Source organism: Lutjanus erythropterus, chromosome 14 (assembly GCF_056507025.1).
Source record: "Lutjanus erythropterus isolate fLutEry1 chromosome 14, fLutEry1.hap2, whole genome shotgun sequence".
Taxonomy (NCBI): Eukaryota; Metazoa; Chordata; class Actinopteri; order Lutjaniformes; family Lutjanidae; genus Lutjanus; species Lutjanus erythropterus.
Genome location: NC_139330.1, coordinates 6,928,114 through 6,950,998, shown reverse-complemented (window position 1 = coordinate 6,950,998; position 22,885 = coordinate 6,928,114). Strand labels below are relative to the sequence as shown.

Here is a 22,885-nt window from a genome sequence, read left to right as displayed (position 1 = left end):
CAAGCCCCTCTTGAAACAGAGACTCTTTCATTTGCTTTCTGACAGCAGTTTGCAAGTTTATCTATATGTTTCTGTAGCTATAGTGCAGGTATTGTATATGTCCTGTAGTGTCTCGCATCAACAGTAAAGTGTTTAGGGGTAGAAAAACTTTAGCTTACAAGCTTGTCTGATTCCCTCTCCAGGTCTGTACTTAACTTGAAAGTTAGGAGGCTTTCACGCCAACAGTAGCAGGACTGGAAAATATTTCATTGGAATATCTTGTTGTAAAACAGGATGTGTTAGTACAGAGTACAAGTTAAGGAAATGAAATGCCCTTACTGTGAACCACCATGGGACTTTATTTAGGAAAAAGTATGTTTGGTAGTTAATAGCGGAAGACCAAGCTTTCTACAACGGCATTTCACAGAACGTCAATGCAGATATTATTTTTTTCCGCATTCGTTTCTGATGAGTACCTGTCAAACTCTCTGTTGCTGACGATATCACCTTCAAAATATTCAACATGGTGGATAGCCTGTTTTTTTTTGTTTGTTTTCTTGACGCAGCTGCACAATTGATTTTTTTGAGGCTTAATACTTAATTTGCAAAATTACACTATACAACCAAAAGTCGCATAAGTGATGTCATGCTCTTCACAAAATACCCGGAGCTGCTGACGCTCCTGAGATGTAGTCACACCTTAACAAATTACTTAACAAATTAGCACAATGGTGAGGCTGTACCCTGAAGAGGAACAACAACATCAGGCATTTCAGGAAGTGCCCTAAGAGGACAGATGTTTATGTTTGCTATGTTGTTCTACAGGCTGCGAACAAACAACATATTGTAATCGAAAGTGTTATTGACAAAGATACAATATCTCTGGTATGTGCATTTGCATACATTTTATTGGCAAACAGTGTGTGCTGCCAGAGGAAGTTACATCGCACTGCTCAGAAAGGAGAACCACAACTTTTGTGCCGCTCTACTGTGAGGAAAAAAAAGATGATCCGTCTGCCACAGGACCCCCCGTGGAGCCAACACAGTGGTCTCGCTGAAATGGAAAAGAAGCCTGCTGCAGTGCCATTGTTGGTAATGTTCATCATGCTAAACACTAACATCAAGAGCAGCACTGCAGCATGTCCTCACCCGACACACGGAGGGTCACATCTTACGCATCTGCACCCACATTACCTCTATTTAACAGGTAAAAGGGTTGTAGACTGTGCAATTAATCACTCAGTCTGACTCATCATGTGGCACACTGTCAGCATGTCAATGTCACAGCAGGAGTCGGTGCAGCACACTAGCTCGAGCTCTGTGGTCACAGCTGGAGCTCTCTAATGCACCTACCTCTTGCTCCACAGGTCGCTGAGGACATAATAGGTTTGTCATTAAGCCAATAATGATATAGAGCCAGTATGGCACTTCGGCTCACCGAGAACTACAGTTAACATGCATAAATATTAGCGGAGAATGGAATGCAAGAAAGTAATGATCTCTCCAAGCAGGTGGGTTACATAATTATAGGTGTCACTGTGATGGTAGTATTGCTAAAGGAAATTATACCTCTTACCTGCAATATACAAGACTACTTCACTTAGCACCTGCATTTATAGTAATTTATTGAAATCTGATTGTTCTCTGTCTGCTGCCCCACATACTGCTGTTATAATGTTAATTACCTGCATTCATAAGGGACAACATACATCCATAGTTCTGGACTTAAAGATACTACAAGGGGATTTTGAATGGTTATGTTTTCATGGTTATGCAGACAGGGCCATTGCAGGGGGCTGCGAGGACCTTCATGCGCGAGATCCTGTGCACATGCATGTACACGAATCACAAAAACACCTACATATTGTAGTTCTTTTGTATTACTGCACACATAAGCTCAGTGCAATACATTTTTGTCCCGGTATATTACAAGTAATGTTGCAGCAGCACAGGTTGTGATTTCTCCCTCTGAAGTTAAGTGTCTATTCATAACTCACATAATTTTATTAAGGCGGTCTTGTTTCTAGTAGATGGTAAGTTTATGTACTTGTTACTTCCAACAGCTCCCCGTCTTCCAACCAAACCTCGTCCTTCTTGACGATATTCACATAAAATGGCTGCTGTGCTCATATAAAGGTGCCTCTTCTCAACCTTGCTCATTTGTCGCTCATCCTCCCTGATGTCACTATCAGTTTTGACCACATTAAATATGTTGGAGGTGAAGCAAGTGCATTAAAATGAGCAAAAATAGAGCCAGGGCGAGCATTGTTTCAAACACGCAACACACAGCTCAGCCTATTCGCTGACGCATGGAGCGGGTTCGGGTATCCTCACTGAGGAAAACTCAGGCAATCAGCTGTTTGCTCGCTCGCTTTTTTACGTGCAGTTAGAAAGGACCCTTATTAATGCTCTACTGTAGTGGAATATTCACTTTCATTTCATCACATTTGCGTCAAGTACTAAGACCTTTAGAGGCGCAAAACCCTGTGCAGACACTTCGCACAGCCCATGTGTTGGATCTGCATGCAGATGACACACGACTTTGTGTGAAATTGACTCTCTGGATTAAATTTAAGGTTACGTGTCTCGGTGTCAACCTAAATTCTGATACAAGCTTCCAGTCCCACATTAACAAGGTGACAAACATATAATTTTTCTACTTTAGAAACATTGCTTAAGTACATCAGCTTATATATTAAATAGATCCTGAAAAACTCCACTGCTAATTTGCACCTTTTACAGAGAAACTTCAGCTCATCCGAAACTCTACAGCTCGGCTGTTAACCAGCACCAAGAGGAGGGAGCAAATTAGTCCAGTTTTAGCTGCTTTGCACAGGCTTCCTGTAGCATTTAGAACTGTTTTTAAGGTCCTTCTTCTTACGTGCAAAGCCCTTAATGAGCGAGGACTATACTACACTGCTAACTCCCCACTTGCCTTCAATAATACTGCATGCTGCATCCGCTCATCTGCTGCTAGTTTATTGGAAATTCCCAGAAAGAGCTGAAAGAAAATTGGGGATGCAGCCTTTGTCAGTTACTCCCCAAAGCTATATGTAACACACTACCTGTGGATCAGAGAAGCCGGCTCATTAAATATCTTTAAAAGAAAGCTGAAAACTCCTCTCTTCACTTTCGTCTTTAACAAGCTGTGACTTTCCTGATACAAGCCTGGGACTTTATTTTGCTTTCTTTTAAAATGATGTATTTTCCTTGCATTCCATATACTGTAGTTCTAACTTATTTGTTATAATTGTTATTCAGTTTGTTACATTTTTCACATTAATCTTCATCTGTATTCTATGCATCATGTTTTCATGTGATGATAGATTTTATTTATTATTCTCATTTTATCTAATTTCTACTAGTGGGTTTTATTTTTCATATTAAATAACATTAAGGATGCAGCGATACCGATACCAGCATATGGTATCGGCCAATACTGCCCTCACATACTCGTACTCATAAAACTACTCCGATACCTCACACCCGACATCACGTCACGAAAAGTAGTAAACTTGAAGAACCGCCATGACGCAGAGTTCAAGACGTTTGCTGATTCTTACCCTCTTTTTTTTCTTTGGACGCATCGTCATCACCAGCCATCAGTCCTCAACATCATCCACTAATGACCGCAGCGACTTTGGAAACTGTCCGTAAAATCCCATGTAAGTCAATGAAAAACTGAAATAAAGTACAGACCGCAGACAGCCGCTGTCCAATCAGTCCTGGCGGCTGTAAACTTGTTGAAAGCCTCGGAAAAAATTAACCCGAAGACGAAGAAAAAACAGCGCTGCCCCTTTCTTCGTAATAAACTGCTACAACTTCTCGTTATGTACTTAATCTTCACCAAAACGGCCTGACAGCACAGGACACACAACTTCACTCTGTAGGTTTCACAGCAGGGTCAACAACACTGCTGCACACATGGCACCACACTCATACCTGTCCCCCCCAAACAATGACAGGTAGGAACTAATTAACTCTTAAACAAGAGAGACACGAAGAACAAACTTAAATACTACACATGTAAATGTGAAATTAAAATACTAGTTAAAATGCTGTAAATGATAATGAAATAATTATCATATATAACACTATTTATAATTGTAAACTTAATTCTGCAGGTCCATAATGTGAAATTTTTATACTGAAATATCACATACACATCTATGACATAGATATTATTTACATGTCATATTTTGTGGTTATTACAGTTGAAACGCTACCGCTTTTATCTGCAGGGGCCTCCAAAATCAACAAAATACAAAACTTCCTTGAAGTAGCTTTATATATAAATGTTTATCATTATTTCTAACTACAGAACAATAGAGTTATTCTTGTGTTCCTGTCATTGGGAGAATTTTTTTTTTTCTCGCTGCAAGTTTTGATTAAAATGTCCATCAGCATCTCAATTTGCAATTCACTGAACTGAAAATCAAATTTTCTCTCCAATTAAATGACTTCTGACTGTGAAATCATTCATAGAATGTCAACAGAAGCAATCAAAAGTTTTTAAATAGCTGAGCAGAGCAAGCAAACTTCCTTTTTTTTTTTGTTTTTTATTTAGGGATGTTTTAGATTCTTGCCACAGCTCTCCTACATGTCATGTTCAACAGTGAGAGGGGGGAATATTCACGGTGTCAGTGTATCACCCAGCAGGGTAGTTTAGCAGACACTCTGTCTTCTAGTCAACACTTTAATTAGTATTGTGTTGTGGAGAAACAACAGCTTCTTATTTCCTGTCAACATGCCCCTCTGGGCTACCAATTAATAAAAACCACCTCAGAGATTAGGTTCTCACCGCCGCACGGCAATGAGCCCGAGATGAGATCCTGATTACAGCAGAGATTCCAATGCAGACGACTAAATGTGCGTAAAGCTTGTGCTCTGACCACATACTGTTCGCTGGCACAAAAATAATTCAGAAACTCTTATAACAGACAAAAGCACAAGAAGTGCTCTCCCCAGCAGAGTTCGTATTATCTGTCACGCCATCTGAACAGCAGCGCGGTCTTATGAAGCGATCCCACATATGTCAGACGCCGCTGCTCCTCCATATTAATGCCGCCGTGCCAGCATGAAGCTACATCACATAATATGCAAGTGTCATGCATGCTCACAGCTGTTTTCTATGTTTCACCATCAGTCAAGTGAACTATTAAGTCGTTTGTATGTGTGCGTATAAAGTCAGGTTCATGGGAACTCAGTATTCTGGCGAGCCGGCTAAAAGTAGTTAGCGATTCCACACCACTTCCTGCAGAGATCTCAGTGCTTGGGCAAGGTTACAGACATGTTACAGCATCCACGGTGGGAGGAAATGAGACCTGGTTTCCATGCCAACAGCCTTTACCCAAATATGGCCACCGCTTCCTGGCACAGAAACCCCTTTAAATTCCTAAATGAAATCAGCATGGGGAAATGATTGAAAATATTAAAGCCAGGCCACTCGTACGGAGTTGGACGTGATGGAAGAGTATGTAAGAGGACGAAACAATAAAGCCTCTTTCAGTAGCTCAGGGATTATAAATAGATTGTAGATTCAATTTTTTATTCCAAACATAAATAAAAAATAGTAGAAGTACAAGAATGGAAAATAAACAAACAAGAGTAACAAATGCAACAGCAAGTGTTCAGCAGAAATAAATAATTCAAGTCCAAGACTTTTTTAATCTTCTTTAATCTGAAATGCCTGAGTATTCACACTTTTTGCCCCAATTTTCACCAAACACAACACAATCAAAGGTAAACATTTGTAACACAGCAAGAGCAAATAAGCAGAAAAAATGCACAAAACAGCCCAATTCAAAATAAACCTACACATCCTGTCTTCTGTTCTCAGTTTGCTAGTTCCCCTCTTTGATAAAAAAGGTTTGGTAATCTCTAAAAACAGCTGGGTGCCGTTCTCTTTTAGCTAATGTAACTCAAACAGTAAATAGTGCTTTGCAGGGGATTATTTTCAGAGGTGGATTACTACACACTTGGTGTTCTAGCGAGTATACGTGGAATTTAATCAAATTAAACTGCATTTACCATGAAGCAACATGTCACCCAGTACCACAATATGGATCACTGATGTGTTTTTAATTGTTTTGGGACATCAAATGGAGCTCTCTGACCCAGAGCAATAAAATATACCAGGCTCCAGATACACAAACAATACCGGTTAGTTTGAGGGATCAATTCATCAATGGTTTTGGGCTTTTCACGGGATTTGTTCACAATAAGAAATACATCTAGACTTACCCTATAAGACCATTAATATGAGTGTATTATATCTGCAGTTACTCTCACGGCGTCTACACATGCACTCCAAAAACTAAAAACTTGAGAAAACTCAAAATTTCAAGGCAGCTTACTTCAATAGATGTTTGAGTTTTGAGCCCGACTTGAGTTTTGAAAAAGTTTCACCATCTAATTATGCTTTTATGTTTTACTTTTCTTCTTCAGATAAACTTGAATCTTTGACTTTTAGAAACCCCCCAAAAAAATATATTTCAAAAATTGCTGAGGAAACTTATTGAAGTGAAAATGAAAAAAGTGTTTAGAAATTTAGATTTTCAATTGTAACCATTACATTTTCAAGCAACCAAATAAGGTTTTTTGATTTTTGAAATGCAAATTTTGGGGCCTTTCAAGTGTATCTAAAGATGAAAAGATTATAGGTAGGCAGAACTTTCACTAGATTATTACAAATCTCCAGAGTTTGATTAAAATTTAACAAATCTAAGAAAGGCAGTTGCTTTGAAATTATGATTTTTTTCAAATCCTGTTTTTTTCACAGTGTAAACATAAATTAAATGTCAATTACTTAATCATTTACTTGTATTTTCTGGAAGTAAATGCATTTATTTTTTGAGGGTGACCTCCAATGATCACATGAAACAATCATTTGATTGAACATTTAAAAAGCCCTCAGCTGCCTCACAACGGATCAGTTAAACATCACAACAGATGCACCACGATTCTTGTAAGCGTGTGCACATTTGGGGGAAAGGCTACTGAAGTGAGTGCACAGCAGCAGCACTTAAGACTGCTTCTCTCATATCTCGGGGCACAATGGCCGCTCAAAGCTAGGCCAAGCTTTCAACACACACTGAAAACTCAAATATATTCAGACCCGTAGATTCGTTTCACTGAGCGGCATAAAAAGAGGGCCACATCCAGGGCAAAGAGGACATTACTTCCATGTGACAGCAGGCTGTTTACTCCACTGCCTCGTGTCCCTGTGGCCTCACCACTGGACCGGGTGTCCCCTTGTATTGATCGAAACCAAACTAAGTGGTCTAATCCTCGCGTGCCACCACAGAGGAATGGGACAAAACTGTCTGCTGTACTTCCTGCACGTGTGTGTGTGTGTGTGTGTGTGTGTGTGTGTGTTTATCAGCATGATAAATCTAGACGATCGTTATGACTGTACTGAAACACAAGTGACCTATTTTAATGAAAAGAAAACTCGAGGAATGTGCCTGAAGATTTACAGCAGGCTAAACTGGGGCAAATAATTGTAAATTCTATATGCTATTCTTGACTAATTTGACTACAGAAATAGACGCTGGAGAATTGGCCCTGATGTGTTGTGCCTTACAACACATAATTGTCAGTGAAATTCGCCACTCTGGGGATTGGTTGTTTTCATCTTTACAACTTTCTTAGATTTCTTAGATTCTAAGCTTCTAGTCTTTTTTAAAATATTTAGTTGAAGTCTGGCTTTTGTGGACTGATGCAACAAACGTGTCAGCGTAAGGGTTCCTCACTTCTTTAGACAACATGGAGACAAGTCACACGACAGAAATATGATTCTTTCACTTTCTTCTCTATGTGCTTTAGAGATATCAGACCCACGTCTATCACAGATCACATAGTAGATACTGAGCCCGGGGCCCAGACAGACTATTCACGAGGTACAAAGACATGAAAATGAGCATTGACTCAGACCCATCAGAAATCAAGTGAGAGGGGCGCGTCTTTGCCCCGTGGGCAGAGACAATGGAGACTAGACCAGCACACAACCTCCATTGTTGATACAATATTGACATGGCACTAATAGCTCTGGCTATAAGACGGGGCGGAGGAGCAACCAGGCGAGACAAAAATTGCGTGAAGGCCAGGCGTCCCCCTCGCTGTAGCCTCTCCACGACCCACTTTAGCTCAACAGCAAACACTTCTGTTTGTCTCTGTACATTACCCTCACGTGCCCAACCACTGCAGGCAAACTCCCTCAGGAAGTCTAGACTGGATTTTAAGTCACAGCACACACACACACACACACACACACACACACACACACACACACACACACACACACACACACACACACACACACACACACACACACACACACACACACAGAGCCAGTTTCTGAATGAAAACTATAACGCTGTTTTCCCCAGTTGACGTTTAAGGGACAGTTAAAGGGACAGTTCACCCCCAACATATATATGACCCAATTACTGAAGAGTAGTTCTGGTAGATTGTGCTGTAGAAAGAATATAGTTCTGGTAGGTTCTACTCCAGAAAGAAAGTAGTTGTGGTAGATTCTCCTGTAGAGAGAAAATAGTTCCAGAAGATTCTACTGCAGAGGGAAAGTGGTTCTGGTATATTCAGCTGTAGTAACAAAGTAGTTCCGGTAGATTTAGTTCTGGTAGATTCAACTGCAGAAAGAGAGTAGTTCCGGTAGCTTCTGCTATAGAAAGAAAATAGTTCAGAAAGATTCTACTGCAGGAAGAAATAGTTCTGGTAAAGTCTACCACAGAAAGAAAGCAGTTTCAGTAAATTTTACTGCAGACCGAAAGTAGTTCTGGTAGATTGTACTGTAGAAAGACAATAGTTTCAGTGGATTCTGCTGTAGAAAGAAAATAATTCTGGTAGACTCTACTGCAGAAACAAAGTAGTTTCATAGATTGCACTGCAGAAAGAAGTTATTCTTACATGAAACTGCTCACAAGGTCTGTGGATTATCCTCAGCAACCAGGTCATGGTTTCCTGAAAGAGACATTGTTGTTGAGTTGTTCAAAAATATTTTTCGGTGCTCTGAGCACCACAAGCTGAGTGCCATCTAGTTCCATTATATTCAAGAGAGGGCAGACATCTCTACACATACCTGCCAACACTTGGCAACTCACAGTGGAACAGTCGAGAAGTATAAACAGCTCTACACGTTTTAGATTATGCGGTGAACTGTCCCTTTAATGAGAAGACAAATTGTTATATGACAATATTAAGTCATACTCTCAGCTCAGAGGAAGGCAGTGGTAATGTTCTGTTTTTGGCTGATGACCAGCGTCAGTCTTTGCTCGCAGCACAGCACTGATGACTTCACCACACAGAAACATGCAGTCTGTGTCTGCTGTCTGAGTCACTGACTAAAATGTGTTCCACATGCCATTTTATTCCTACTGGCATCAAAAAATAGCTTGTAGTGACGAGACCAAATGCATGCTTAACACCATTCACAGCCATCATAATTCATTTCACATGCACGATGATCCGAGAGAAATTTGACTCATCTTGGCCTGCATGGCTTGTAATTTTTTTTTTCTCTAGTTTCACTGACTGCAGGTATCCAGTGGGGATAATTGGTTCCATAAATACAACTCTAAGACACCGTGTCCACAGTTCATTGAAAAAAAAAAAAAGTACTGGCACATCACTGGTATGAAGTGTTTGGAAGATGATGAAGAGAAGATCTGAAGATTGTTTTTATACCTATGTCATCATCTCGCCAATCATTCTGAAGTGAGAGGTGTGGTGCAGCGCGGCTCTGAGAAGTTGAAATACTTTTATCATAACACACTCACAGAACAGGCGGCACTGGATTGCTCTGAAAAATGAAACCCAGTACAGAATGTATGTGAATATATGCAACACATACAAGCTAGAAGTACTTGCAAAGAGCGAGAGTATGCACTCAAGATGAAGATGCTCTAAAGGGTAAGCCAAATTATTGATTGATTACTAAATCAATATATGTTTAATTGTGTGCTATATTTAGAATATTTTTTGAAAGTTTACCTTGTCATCAGACAGCCTTTTCTGATGTGAAACTGCTTTTATATAAGACAAATATTGCTCTCTCCAGAGCAACCAGACTCCTTTGGCAAAAAAGGCAGTAATTTTATCTCACAGAACAAAGGAGCTGCTGCTCTACTGCTGCCTTGGTTGGTTAGTTTGTTAGTGTTATTGTGTGACTTGTTTTAAAGGATTACTTCAGATTCACTCGATCAGTAACAATAAGGCAAACAAAATAAGCGATCAAGGCATCAACTCCTGTGTTCTGTGAGGTAAAATTAATGATTAGGCTGATATTTGAAAAAGGTCGTTTGATGGCAAGGTGAAGTGGTGAAAATGTCCTTTCAGTGGCTGAAATACATTTTGCTGCTGACCCTGTCCACAGCGGCACATTGCTTAGCTTGGCATAAGTAGCTTGCACAACCAACCCCCCCCAACTGTCCCTTTAGAATGTGTAAATAAGGGAAGCTCGTCATTTCATAATCTCACTGATATCTTTCTTTCTCTTTGATGTTTGTCTGCATCAGCTAAAACTTGCAACACAGCGATTCATAGTGCTTCTGTATGTTCAAGTTCATTTCCCTTTACTTAACTTGCTTAAAGAATGATGTTGATTCACAGATACCCAGCTGACAATTTGAAGAGGGAAAGAGCAAAATGACCAAAATGCATCCCTCATGTTAACCTGCCTTCTGCCTATTGATCCTTTATCTGACTTAGGTTTGTGTAAGTTAGAACCTCGAACCATTGCTCTGCAGGAGCCTCCATGGCGCCGTCCATGGTGCTGAAGTGTCCGATGGATTTGTAAATGTGTCTTTATCTCTCTGAGTCCTGCCCACTGTCATGGCTGACTTGAAAAATACAGAACCAAAAGAGTCAGTTTCCTAGTAGAAGGTCGCCTACTACTGATACCGCATCCATCTCTGTGCAGCTACAAATCTCTGATGAGAAAAAACAAAACAAAACAGCACCTGGGTACAAATTGGCACACAGCAGCACTTTGGCTGTTGACACCCGACCACCTTATTTTAGCTATGAAGAGTGACAAATTCACAGTTGACATGAAGCTGCGGTGGATGGATGGATGGATGGATGGATGGATGGATGGATGGATGGATGGATGGATGGGTTAAGTGCAGGGCTTTTCTGCAGGAGAGTGGTGTCTCAGTCCTGACATGGACAACTGAAATTTGACAGTAGGGTGAAATTACATGGCAGTGGCACCTGATAGTTAGGATGGTTTTGTTTTCAGCTGCAGTTTGATTAGGTTTAGAAAACAAAAACACTTGGTTAGATGTAGGCAGCACAACTATTTGGTTACGTTTGGGCAACAAAACTACTTGTTTAAATTTAGGTAACAAAACTCCTGGGTTAAATTTAGGCAACAAAGTGTTTTGGTTAAGGAAAGATTGTTAGTCTAGACTCTGCCATGCTATTTCGTGTTGCTACGAACGCCTGGTTGCTTTTCTCTGTCATGCCAGGCTATATACACCCAGGTGTAAATAGCCACATTGGCTATTCCAACATGGGTGCAAATAGCATCTCCACATAAATAAGTCTTTTTCTTTAATGATACTGTATACAATCATTTTTAGTTGATTGTAGACTATCAATTACAAATGAGCATTAGGAAAATTGTTTCTAAAGATGAATATGCAGTATTTCAGATAACATACCCTTATTCACTGTCTCCTAAATCATGAATTTGAAATATTTTTTAGCCAACATTTGCCAACATCATCTCAGTTCAGAATCACACAAGACTCTCTGATTTTCCAAGGAAGGGCCTGAGAGCTGCTATCTGTGTTTAATTGTTTTCATTCTTAAAGTAGATAAGTGTTTCCTCATATGATAATTGAAACTGCGTTAACAAATTACTGAGATTAATTTAATCGCGAGTCACTGTCACATACTGCACTGCAGTGGAGTCTTGTGATAATAAACAATACAAAAAAAAGTGAAGATTAACAGGCAACTGCACACAAGTATCAACACTCAGCACTCTGCTCTAAATGGTTTACATTTTGAATTTACATGAGCTCTACAATGGAGTGGTATTGTACGATCAGACATGATATTTGTTCCCTCATGATTTGTGACTGACAGCTGTACAATGCATCCTGGCTGTAAATGTTATGGGTCGTGGGGCTGCAAAACAGAGTTTTTCTCCTTGCGAGGAGGCAGGGTGCCAAGGCTCCCCACGAGAGAAATACATGAGAACGCGGCGAGCTTCCCAGTGCAGGTTGCTTTTCTCGGAGACCCATTGCTCCGTTGTAAATTGCCTGCATTTCAGCTTATGCAAATATATCTGGTAAAAAGTGATATTTTCCTCAGAGATGCTTCTCTCGCTCTTTTGCCGCTACCCCTCCCCTACGTCCCCTCCTCCTCCTCCTCCTCCTCCTCCTCTATCCCCATGACAATCCATCAACACAGATAAAACCCGACCATCTCCAGCTTCATTCTTCCTACTCATAGATTTTCCTTGGCAGAGTGAGAATGTCTTGCATCACTATTCTGAGGACTAGTTCAGTTCATCCGTAGTGAAAGAGATTTCTTGGAAAGTATGTTTTGTGGTTATATTTCGCATCCCTTGGGCCCGCACATTGATCCGTCCTATTGTTTTGTCAGGTCAGCGGGAATAATGAGACAAGCTACAGTAACTACACTCAGCAGGTACAGCACTTTTGCTCCCGTATAATATATGCGTGCATGTCCTGTGAGCCGCTCTGCTCCCGCTGCTGCAAATGAGCTCTATGGGCCTGCTCAGGATGAATATGTATGACAGGAAGAAAGAAAGAAAGAAAGAAAGTTCCAAACTGCATTTCTTCCTCCCCTTTAACGCACCAGGAAGGTTCATGAGGAGTTCGCCATCAAAAATATCCCTCAACACCTCCAGCAAAAGCCTTACTCCTCTGTTGATCCAAACAAGGTCTGAGGAATGAAAGGGAGAGTAAAACCGGTGCAGGAGGGCTTGGATCAGGACGAGCTACACTCAGGCTCACATCTCCTGGACAGAAGAATCCTTTTAGTGTTATCATAGGCAGCAGATATGTTCGGGCTATATGAGGCTGCGCAGGAATCTATTAACACTTTCTGTTGATAACAAAAGATGGGGTCTTATCAAGCTGGTAGGAGTGACACAGAATGCATTAACATTTATGGTGCTCTCTCCTCTGCTTTTGTGTCATCTCCAGAGTGCCCACTCTGTTCTTTTCTCCTTAATGCAGTTCAGCACTTTGCCCATTCACCCCTCACTGTGTGAACCGCTGCAGAAGAAAATAATGACCAAACAAAATCCCTTGTGCATGTTTTGCATTGGAAAGTAGCCCGTTTTCTTAAGGTGGAGCAGACGTTAGCCTAGTTCCCTCAGAAGCTAAACATTAATGAGCGTGCAGTCCCCTCAAAGTGAATGCCGATTTAACTGTATTTAAGAGAGATAAATATCACAGAACTTTTAAATCGCATCACGTGGCTCAAAGTAATTTTGATTTTCAGGGTTGGGTCAGATTATTTTGAATTGTAGTTCCTTACTAAATACAAATTTTATGATGTTTTTTGTAATTAGTAACATACACTAAAGTGGGTTTCAAAGAGTTGTTTTTTTGCATTCTGGCAACTTTTAAATAATCAAAATAACAAAATACTGAGTACACATTTTTTGGAAACAGATGACCTGTAATTGACACGTAGCTGGAAAACTCACTGGGACGACAGCAATTAGCCTTATCCTTACCAAAAAGTGTGCTGTTTTCCTTTAATGCTTTCTATAAGAAACAGGAAGTATTTCCAGGAACTTTGCACAACAATTCTCTCACTCACTGAGGAGGACAAGGTGCAAGCATGGTCACGTCACTAAGGTAACCCTAGATTTGTGCTGGCAGATTTGCACTCCTTTCTTTATTGTACACATTGTACAAAGAAATTATGTTTTATAATGTGACAACAATGTGGTTAAGATCTGGGGACAGAAAACACAAGGATCACACTTGTGATCTTTTGTGGGTCTGGGGTTCAGACAGCACAGATGTATTAAGGCTAACTGGAAACAGCCATTCAGCAGCTTTTGGCCTAATTCAAAACTGAAAACGTTGCACCTTACTATCACCTATACTAAATGGATGCAGCCACAAAAATTAAGTTTTTGTTTCTTTATACACCTCAAGAAATTTTCAATGCAAAATCTTGCATCCAGCATATTCAGCATTTACAGTTGGTCAAATGAAATGATCTAAACAAACACAGCAGACTGCTGGCACAAACTGCAGGTGTACTGCGAGTACTCTACAAGACGTGGGATGTTGTTTCTTTGTTGATGCTGTTTTTAAAGCGAGAGCCCCGTGGAGAACTTTGCTCTTGTAACACAAGTAGAGCGCTTACTGAAAATGTTCATCTTCCATTTTCAGAGTAAATAAAAAAAAAAAACAGTAAAAACTCAATTTTTCATGACAAATCATCATCAAAAAACAAAGTCAACAAAACTGGCATCTTGAGAAGTGCTGTTTATGATAATTACACATCATTCAAATGTAATCTGATTACAGCATCTTACCTTTTGTAATTTGAATTTGTTATCCCGATTACATGCAATCAATTACCACCCAATCCTGCTGATATTTATGGTGTGTATGTGTTTGTATTTGGTCAATGCATAACTCAACAGCATGCATTCTGGTAAAAATGTAATAAATAATAAGCGCATCTCTGGTTAATGTCAGTTTTTTTGCTTGACTGACTTGCTGTTGATGTTTTATTTAACAGAACACAATGTTTGTTGCTCCCTCTAGTGGTGCATCGCTCAAACTTTAATGAGCTTTCACTGAAGTGTCAGCCTGACGTCTCAAGTGTAAAAGTTTCTCCCTCACAAAGCTGCAGCAGCTCTCCACTCCCTCAGTCAAGACAATATATATTCAAAGCAGAGCTACAGAAATAAAAAAAAAAAAAAAAGTTGTGTCAAGATTCCTCCAATTACAGTACGCGGCACAGTTTGGAGGCCTTTCTTAGCTCGATTGGAGAGTCTACAAAGCAAATTATATCATATTTCTGGAAATCGTCGTGCTTTGTGAGGACACAAATATAGCCCGCAGACAGGACACAATAATGAGCTGGAATATGAAGTCTGTGTGAGAACACGAGATAAAAATGGCCCCACTGTTGATGCTAACACCCACCTTTAAACGTCTGACGCCAAGATTTCCTGGATGAATTTAATTATCTTAACAGATGGAGTGAATTATGCACCTAACGCTGCGAGACGTGTATGAGGCCTGTCATTTTTTAAGTGATTTCCTGAGGCTTGAATGAAATGAGAAGACCTAACAGCTAACATTAAAGGGCCAATTCACCAAAAAATGGAAATTGAGTCATTATCTACTCATCCTCATGCTGATTGAAGGTCAGGTTTAGATTTTCAGTCCAGTGCTGGAATTTCACAGGAAAAGAGAGTTTCAGCATCTCCCAAACAATGGAAGTGAATGGTGGCCAGTTTTCAAACAGAATAAACCATCATGAGATGTGTTCATACTGCTCATCTGGTGTAATATAAGTCTCCTCAAACAACAACATGCCTTTCACTTGCACTCTAACCACACACACACACACCCAGACTGTGTGAACTCACACCTGAATGTAGCTGAAAGCTCAGAATCTACAGTAAAGATTTAGGCTAAAAACATGGTGTAAATAATGTCTTTCAAGTCAACTTGGCATGTTGAGTCTTTAGGAGACTTGGATTACACCTGATGAGCAGTATGAAGACATTTTACATTTGTTTGCTGTTTTTTTTTTTTCCAGGTGTTTTTTTACATTTGAAATCTGGTCACCATTCACTTACATTGTTTGGGAGATTCTGCAACGGCGTTTTCCTGTGAAACTCCAGCAGTGTTTTGTGGACTAAAAAACTGAACCCGACCTTCAATCAGCATGACGGTAACTAGATAATTTTCATTTTTGGGTGCACTATCCTTTTAAGCGGCGTCAATAAAAGTCATGTTTTACCACTGGTGGACTCAGGAGGGGGCAGGAGGGGTGATTGCCCACTCTGGTGCCCCCATGTTTGAAAAAATGTTGTGCCCTCTTGGATGCCCATGATATACAAGTGATACACTGCACACTAGGGTGCCCTTTCAGTGGAGAAAAATGTGGGTGACATAGTGGTGTTTTTATTACAGAGGTGTAAGAGTTGTTGTGCCTTAAAGTAGCAGTTGAACCCAAAATCAAAAATATATATTTGTTTTTATAAATCTAAATATTTTTGGTGTGACTTGAGTTCTGTCTATCAGATGTCTGCCTTCTTTTCCAATTCTTTTGAAAACTACTACGGCTACTTTCTGTCTGCAGTAGAATCTGCCAGAACTACTTTCTTTCCTCTCGAAAGAAAGTAGTCCCTGCATGAAACCGCTCACAACAAACTCTGTGGATTATCTTGAGTAATCGGATCATGATTTCTGGAAAGAGACACTGGTTTTGAATTTTTCTCATGTATTTTTTTTGCTGCTATGAGCACCACAAGCTGAGTGCCATTTAGTCCTATTTTATTGTAGAGAAAGCAGACATCTCTACGTCCACCATCTCCAAAACTCTGCAACTCACACCAAAACAGCCTAGATTAATAGACAGCAATACAGGCCTGAGTGAAAATATCTGTTTTTGGTTTTGGGATGTGCTATCCCTTTAAGTCACATAATAAAACCAGGGTTTAAAACTTTTTCACCATAAATGCATCACAACTTTTGCTGCACTGCATGCAGGTGGTGTGCTTTATGTATTTTTTTATTTTTTTGCCATCCCTGTGTTTTACTCTGATCTTATCAGACTCATATGAAATTAAAAAACAAAAGAACAACTAAAAAACAGAAACTATTTGGACTTAAAGAGTATAAAGGAAATAGAAAGTGGAATCCTACCGTCATTACACAGGGGTCCTCCAAATGTGGTCATGCTGCAGTCACAGCTGAAGCCCTCCCACTGCTGAAGACACACACCCTGGTTGGCACACGAGTCCTCCTGGCACGTCGTGCTGGGGCCTGGATACGGAGATAAATGGCAAGTTGGTGAGCAGGCTTTTACAATAACAAGCGGCACAGTCAGCAGATTGAGTCTACAGAGAAATTAAATGTTGCACACAACATACAGACAATACGCTTCAGCAAATGGAAGCATACACAGAACAAACATACATATGCTATGCAAACACTGTACTCTGTCTACAAATACAGCTACAAGTTTCTAACTGCCTGTCTGAATCCTCGGTGAATTCAACTGTATTCAGTAAACAGACACAACAAACACCTCACGGTACAAAAACAGCAGAAACATTTGAGGTATTAAAGTAAGTTTAATAATTTCAACGCTTGGATTAAATTCATTCAGTCATTTCCATATTTTATTTGTTTTGTATTTAAGAATAGCAGAATACAGAATATTATGTGTGTATTAAATTACATCTGTCTTTTGTAACTGTGTGTCGATCTGACGCAGCTTGATTATTGTCACACCACAGTCTTCAGTGTACAGTACACACGTTTATCCAGCTCTCTTTTCCTTCTCCAAGCTGTCACGCGTCCCTGACCACCTGTGAAGGCACTTTGTGGGATCAGATTACAATCTACCTCCTAGCACACCTGTTTTAGACGCCGTCTGATTGCAATCTGATCATCCAAGACGCTTATTATTACCGGCTTCAAATAGGACAACGATTCTCTGGGGTCTGAGTGATCCATGTGCTTTTAAATAGCGACGTAACAGTGCCTCCAGATGTGTTTACAGTCAGTTAAGTCAGTCTGAGCGAATACACAGCAAGTATACAGCCTGGCTGTCTGTCAGTGTGACAGTGGTGCTGAGTTAGTTCAGTTAATGGAGAAATGTTAGTGGAATGATGAGGGTTAGTATGGATGAATGTTGTTTTTATTATTATTATTATTTTATTCCTAACTTGTGAGATATTTAATTTATTGCATTATTGACCGTTTACCATATAATTCTGGTCACATTTATTTGTTAATTATTATCAACATCTGGAACTCCATTTATAAAACATCTTATAATCTGTAATAATGACACATAGTTTGCATGCACCCATTATCATTACACTGATGTATTTATCCTACTGTGTATTTATTTACTCTTGTGAGATTTTGAAAAGGAGTTGCAGACACACATTACAGTTTCACTCTTACATATTCTTTCTTTTTGTACAGAATAAAGTGTGGCCACTGCTGCTGCTCAGCCTCAGAGTAGCTATGGTAACTGCTTAATAGTTAAAGCTTTTGCTGTAGCCCACTCAAGGTTGAGAAATGCAGTAAAGTAAAAAAGCTGTGCACAGTATGTATTTTGCCACAAGAAAGAAAACACTGTTTAATTTATGAATTTCAACAGTATCTAACCACATGATGCACTATTGATTCCACTGCTTATGAAATCTTTCACATTATAAAAGGGCCTCGTGCGTCACAGATGTTACGGGGTCTAGACTGACTTGACTTGACTTAGTGATCAGGTAATCAGTGAGAGAACAGATGTGAAATGACAGGCTTATAAAACTACTTAATGTCAGACATCAAGATTTTGAAACAGAAGAATTAGAAGATAAAAGGAATCACATATTTGCAAGAGTTTCTACTGTATGTAATTGTCAAAATGCAGGCCAGTAATGGTATTTATTTTGTAGGAGACCTTTAATAGTTAATCAAAGTATTGTTCTAGCCTTTATCCACATTATTTATGATTATTTGTCAAAAATCTCATTGTGTTAATATTTCATGAAAGCACTAATAGTCATTCCCAGAATACTGTAGACATTATGGTATGTTATTTTATTTTAAAAAAGTGTAAATCAAGATACTGCATAGTGCAGAATAGCCTAAATATATTGAGATATTATTTATAAAGCCATAGTTCCCAGCCCTGGTTCCTTCTTATAACAGTGTGACCAGATACTTGAGACTTATAACAACAGTGATTCATTGAATGTCAAACATAAAAATGTCTGAATTTTGAATTAAAACCTCAATTTCTTTAGAAGAGTTCATGCAACATTGTTATTGAGACTATGATAAGTCATGCAAATGTATCCTGCATGTACAGTATGTGGACACAAATGAAAAAAAAAACCCAACATAACCACGGCAAAAAAAAGTTATGTCCAATAAAAACGACATACAATATGTGAGTGCAAATCAAAATGTGAGTCCCATAGACTTTGATACAAGATGGTACTGATACTTGTATTCCTATGGGACTGAAGCCCATTTCATATGGCAGGTGGGTGAATTCAAACTAGGCAGTCATCTTGCTCAGGGGGATGTGGAAAGTGTGGAGGTAGAGACTGTGGAGAGGTGGGGGAGGTTTGGGGGGGGCAGAGGCATTGCAAATGCAAAGAGGGGAGGGAAATCAGACTCTGTATCAAACAGACAAAGCTATCTACCTTGCAAGTCAGCTTTCATCAATGCAACTTTTGTCGGCAAAATAATAGGAAAGGAAAAGGCAAAGTATACCAGCTGTTAGTAAAGCACCAAGACGTCAGAGATGGAGCAACAGAAACACAGAGACAGAGCGGGGACTGAGGTGGAGGTCTGTCCTCAGAAAGAGCCAGAGGGGAAATATTGTATTGTGTAATGGAGCTCGGGTTAAGCCAAACGGTAATAGCAACTTCTCTCAGAATGGCATCGGCAATGTGAAGTAAAAGCATGCAATTGTTAAGTCATTATTATAAGAAGTGGATATGCATTGTCCGTTATGTTCAGTTCAAATTTAAAGTAATAGAAAACTGCATATTTTCTCTCTCATATCCCAAAATTGCCCCTGCTGCAGTCAAATACTATCAGCAACCATATACTACCTTCTGACTCCTTTGGCTCGTTTCAATAAATGTGATCTCATAGAAGCCATTTTCCAGCGTTGATACTGCGTGGCACAAAACAGCAAGTTTGACAGACCCGCGCAGGGGGCTGAATTTGATTACATTCGTAATGTTGGAACATGAAAAGATCAGAAGTTGCGTACTCAATAGATAAAGAGCGGATGAATTGTGAAATTAAACTAAGTGAGTGAAGTTGAAAAATAAATCAAATATTGTCTCTGGATGTGGTGCACACATTAGACTGGGCAAATGATATTCATGCATGCAACAAAGGCTTCATACATAATTCAAAAGGATTGCTTCTGGCAAACTCTCAGATCCAGCAAGCATGCACAGAGAAAAACAGAATGGGGATAAAATGGGAAATAACACTGGCAGGACAAATATGGCAGAGAGAATAATCAGATTATGGCTAAGTGAAACAGAAATGATTGCCTGTGGAGGAGTGTCAGAGCTTGATGCATTCTAACAGAATACTAACACACTTTACGGATGTTAAATTATGTGCCACAGGTTGGCAGTGTTGGTGCCTCGGTGGGTGTGCTTCGCAGTATGCGCGTGTCCTTGTCGGACAAGTGTGAGAGCCGGACGACTGGGCTGGGCAGCGATACAGCGCCGCGTGGTGTCGCAGTGACCCTTAAGGATGGTCGTGTGATAATGAGGGGAAATCTGGGTAATTAAAAGAATTATTTTATTAGTGAAATCTGATGCAACCAGAACATCTACCAATAAATAAACCAATAAAATCCAAACCTGAGCTTTGATTCATGTGTAAAATAAATTAAAAAAAAAAAAGTTTGAAAGCAAAATACAGAGTTTACGTGTCATTAGTGTGCTGAGGGACAACTCACCTTCACACCCCCTCTCTATCTGTCCCACACAGTCCAGAGCGTCTGACATCAAGTCTGGGAGCCGCCCGTTCAGATCCACTGTTGCCAGACAACCTTGAAAACCCTCCTTGGCATGCACCAGTTTGGGCAGCTCCTTGTACATCTCCTTCGCCACCCCTCCAATGTAAAGGTTGCCTGTGTGGAGATGACAAATATGACAACACTGACCCCTAGTGGACATGGGAAATGGTACTGAGCTCACCATATCATGCTTGTTACAATAAAGGAGCAGGCGTTTTTCAAGCACAATTACAATCACAGCCCTGTAATTGGTGTCACACTAAATTTTCCCGACTCAAGACCTCAGTGTTATTATTTTATTAATTAACAGGCTCTGCAGCACAGAATTTAGATGGTATTTTTTAAATAAATAGAGATGCTGCTTGTAAAACTCAGAATGTTATACAGCACCTCACCAGTTATTTATTTATGTATTCATTTATATTAATGCTAGTGTGGTAAACAATTAATGGTGTTGCAAATTAATTTTGCTCTCTCTGCTCCACACTGATCCTTCATTTTAGAGGCCACATGTGCTGCATTTTATTCTGATTGATTTTTCCAACAGATGTTCACATTTTGTTTTAAACAACAAATGTTTGATAGAGTATTTTTATACAAGTGAAGACGTGTGTTCATTATTGTCAGTCCTGCTTAAAAAACTTTCTCTAATTGTGTTGACTGACATTCTGTTGTGCTATGATCCAATAAACATTTTTTTTCATGTACAAGACAGAAATTTGTCACTTTGCACTTTTTCATTAACATTTTTCAGTAACAAGCTAGAACACTAATTAAGCCAATATCCCTCCAATTAAAAAAAAAAAGTTTTGTCTTTTTTAACTGATAATTCTTTGATAACTTTTATCCAAGGTTGGTCTGCTGAACACAAATGGTCTTCTCTGTGAACTCCCAGCTCCACATGCTCAGCATCAGTGTTGGCTGCTGAACAGATGGGGGTTGAGTTCCTTGCTCAAGGGTACCTCCGTGGTGGTAATGAGTGAGGGCCAAGCATTGCTTTTTCGCTCCATCCCCGCAGGCTTTGTCCTGCTGGTGCAACCTTTCCGTCACTTTTTTCACCTCAAGGCCACTGCTGTCCCAATTTAATGAACCCCCCTCCCAAAAAAATACAACACATATAAATTCACCGCGCCCACTCACCCTTCAGGTCCAGGTTTTTGGCTCCGGTGGTCGTCTGCGTGGTGACCTTGGTATCAATCTTGACGGTGTGAAGGTTGTTGGTGTCCCTGGAGATGATGACGTTGTGCCAGTGGTTGTCGTTCAGGGGCTTGTTTGAGTTGCCTTTGATCAAGTGGGCTCCATTTCCCAAGTCGGACACATAGTGCAGATAGCTGGAACCAGATATTTGACAACGTGAGAGGATGCAGCCATGGACGGGGATGGAAGGACATGAAAGCACGGCATTGTGAAAAAGACTTTAAACGCAGCATTGTGGGAGCTTCCAGAAGAATAATAAATGTAAAAAAAAAAGTCCAATAAAGCTCTGAAAACTGGAGCAAGAGTGTATATGTGTGTGTGTGTTAAAATGTGTAGATATGAGAGTATCAGAAAGTGCAGCTGTGTGAAAAGGAGCTAAATAATTGGCAGGTTGCAGAGTTAACAAAAGGTTCTAGGCTGTGCTGAACAAATTGGTCTTAATTTCTTTGGTTTACAGGCAATTTCTGATTTGCATGCTCATTTTAATTAAAATGCATGACTTTAATGTTTAGCACATTGAATAATACCTTAACTTCAGGCGTTACTTAAAAGAAGGTCATTCTATAGCTGCAATTCAGCAATAAGAAACACACCCTTGTGTACTTGATTCCCTTTTATGTTGGGTATTTGTTGTGCCTTCATGAAGATTAAAAAGAACAGTAATAGCCGACAGCTCTTTCAGTAAATATTCTGGCACAGAGGTGATAAGAAAAGAATTTGAATTCCCACAGTAATGGCATAAAAAGCTGTCAAGAATTATATTCTGTTTGGAAACTGTCATATAGTATGAAGAGCCGCATTATTAAAAGCATAATCCCTTTATGTGGAGATTCTTACATAAATAAACACTCTGCTACACTAATATAAAACTAATGCAAGCCAGTTTAAAGCATTTTGCTTTTCCTGTTAGCTGGTTTTTACACCTGGTGACAGG

At 39.8% G+C, this 22,885-nt stretch overlaps 1 protein-coding gene across 11 annotated transcripts in view; it reads right to left on the bottom strand.

Annotated features, from left to right (window-relative positions):
- Nucleotides 1-22,885, bottom strand: part of LOC146315126 (neurexin-1a) — a 376,350-nt gene that overhangs the window by 167,136 nt on the left and 186,329 nt on the right. For all 11 annotated transcript variants that reach the window (XM_084736025.1, XM_084736027.1, XM_084736036.1 and 8 more), the window contains 3 exons: nucleotides 21,895-22,085; nucleotides 20,695-20,868; nucleotides 16,890-17,009 (listed from right to left, as the gene is read on the bottom strand). In XM_084736025.1, the coding sequence (XP_084592151.1) occupies nucleotides 16,890-17,009; nucleotides 20,695-20,868; nucleotides 21,895-22,085 (485 nt within the window). The remainder of the gene's footprint in view (nucleotides 1-16,889; nucleotides 17,010-20,694; nucleotides 20,869-21,894; nucleotides 22,086-22,885) is intronic.